This window comes from Sinocyclocheilus grahami, unplaced genomic scaffold (genome assembly GCF_001515645.1).
Source record: "Sinocyclocheilus grahami isolate Dianchi unplaced genomic scaffold, SAMN03320097.WGS_v1.1 scaffold17.1, whole genome shotgun sequence".
In the NCBI taxonomy this organism is placed as follows: Eukaryota; Metazoa; Chordata; class Actinopteri; order Cypriniformes; family Cyprinidae; genus Sinocyclocheilus; species Sinocyclocheilus grahami.
Genome location: NW_015505196.1, coordinates 949,036 through 951,070, shown reverse-complemented (window position 1 = coordinate 951,070; position 2,035 = coordinate 949,036). Strand labels below are relative to the sequence as shown.

Genomic DNA, 2,035 nt, shown 5'->3' with positions numbered 1-2,035 from the left:
TAAATTTAAGGCACAGCATCAGTTTTAATCAATGCGAAAGATTTAATAATCGCATACCAATTTCAATATCAATAACCGACAAGCACTAAATTTATGTCTAATAAGCGTTGCTCTAGTGTTCCAATGAACCAAGACACAAAACTGACAATGTTCACTGCACTGTCATAAGGTTACACGTTTTACTATACATCATCACATGCCCAATTAAATGCAACTTGGTAATATTAAATACAAAGACACTCAAGGTATCTTTGAGTATTGAGTATACAAATGCTAAATAACCCAAACTACTTGGCTAAATTTATGACATGCAATTAAAAAACGAAAACGAGGACAACACGTCACAACGACGGATGCATATTTTCCCACACAAATTTATATTTACATTTCTAAAAGTGTAGTCTCTTTGTATGTATACAGCACATCTTAGCTTATACTTGAACTTAACTCCTGTGCTTGCAATATCTGTGTTTTTGGATACAGTATATATATTTTTTCTCAGTGTGGAGAAGGATGGAGGAACGACAAGCAGTGCCATTGTGAAAGAGCCACCAAGACCATGGATGCCATGTATATAAAGAGAAGTGTGAGGATAGTTCTTTTCGGAGTTACAGTATCTGCACATAGTTTTCAGGGATGAGTCCTCGCTTTCCCTCCAGCACACCCTCCAGCCATCCGGGCTCCCTGGAGAGTGTCACTGCAGAGCAAAACCACGGACACACAGGTAAAAGTCTTACTGCAGCTCTTCTGTCACACTGCATGTCAGACAAGCAAGAAGTCCTCATCAGATTTAATGTGGATCGTTAGCATGGCTGATGAATGTAAATTATATGGGTATGAGTTAGGAAAGTTTGAAGAACTATAGCCAATCCCTAGAATCGTGTTCAGCCTCACAGGGGTACACAGCCTTTGCTTTCATGAGGGTGACACTGAAAAATGGAGGCAATCAGTTAGTGGACCTCTTGCTATTCGGAAGGGTGGGGGATTAGGACACGACTTTCCATCTAGCTGTAAAGTGGACTCAGCCAAAGTTATCAATGAAAGCAGTCTGCGTGATTAACGTCTGTCCGTAAAAATCCTAGAGCAGAGTGTTGAAATAAGAGAAAGAAGATAGCCATCAAAGAGTAGATATGATTCAAATAAGAGAGAATTTTTCAAGTAAGCTTTGGTAGCATTCAGGCATATCCTGCCATTTATTACTCAAAGTTCCTGTGGAGTGGATTTGGACTACGTTTACAAAGCACAAAACCGTTTGAACGCTTTTTGACCAATGAATTTCAATGGCTTTTTCCATGACTTACCCAAACATTCATACTCACTGCATACATATTTTAATAATCTCACAAAATTCAGATTGTATTGTACTAACAAAGCGCAATTTCAAGTCAATCACATAATTTCAAATGACTTTAAGATTTGATCAATTTTCATGATTTTGATGAAGTTTTAAAGATTAGTATTAATTTCCAAGACTATAAGTTAGTGTACCATCTAGGGCTGGGTATCGATTCAGATATCCCGATTCGATTCGATTTCGATTCGCAAGCTCTCGATTCAATACGATTCTCGATTTTTGTTTTTATTACATTCAGTGAATATAGTTTTAATACAAATGCTATTGATATTTCTAAAAAAGTTTACAAATGGTGAATTAATAAACCTATACTTTTTTTTGTATGGGTCCTTTTTTAAACAATAATAGGGCCCTATAAAATGTTCTTAATTTTTCTGGTAATCAGATGAAGGCATAAAACATTAATTTAATTTATCCTAATCAAATGAAAATTAAACCCTTTTATTTTTTGGCAAACAAAGTGCTGCACAACAGAGGTTTACTGTTAAAATTAAAAAGAAAACAGATGTGATTATTCCTTTAAAAATAATTATTTATTAATATTTATTAGCAGTAGTAGCATTGATTCTTAAGACTGCTAAATAGTAATATATTCAGAGTTTCTTAAGGTTAAACTAAACTTTTATTTTGACGGGTGGCCGTGAAGAACTTGCAGCTGCTGTGTATGTGATATGACGGTAG

At 35.4% G+C, this 2,035-nt stretch overlaps 1 protein-coding gene across 1 annotated transcript in view; it reads right to left on the bottom strand.

Moving 5' to 3' along the window:
• Positions 1 to 859: 859 nt before the first annotated feature.
• LOC107551977 (rho GTPase-activating protein 10-like) overlaps positions 860 to 2,035 on the bottom strand; it is a 79,816-nt gene continuing 78,640 nt past the window's right edge. Inside the window, exon 21 of the mRNA XM_016233785.1 lies at positions 860 to 929. Within this exon, the coding sequence (XP_016089271.1) occupies positions 860 to 929 (70 nt within the window). The remainder of the gene's footprint in view (positions 930 to 2,035) is intronic.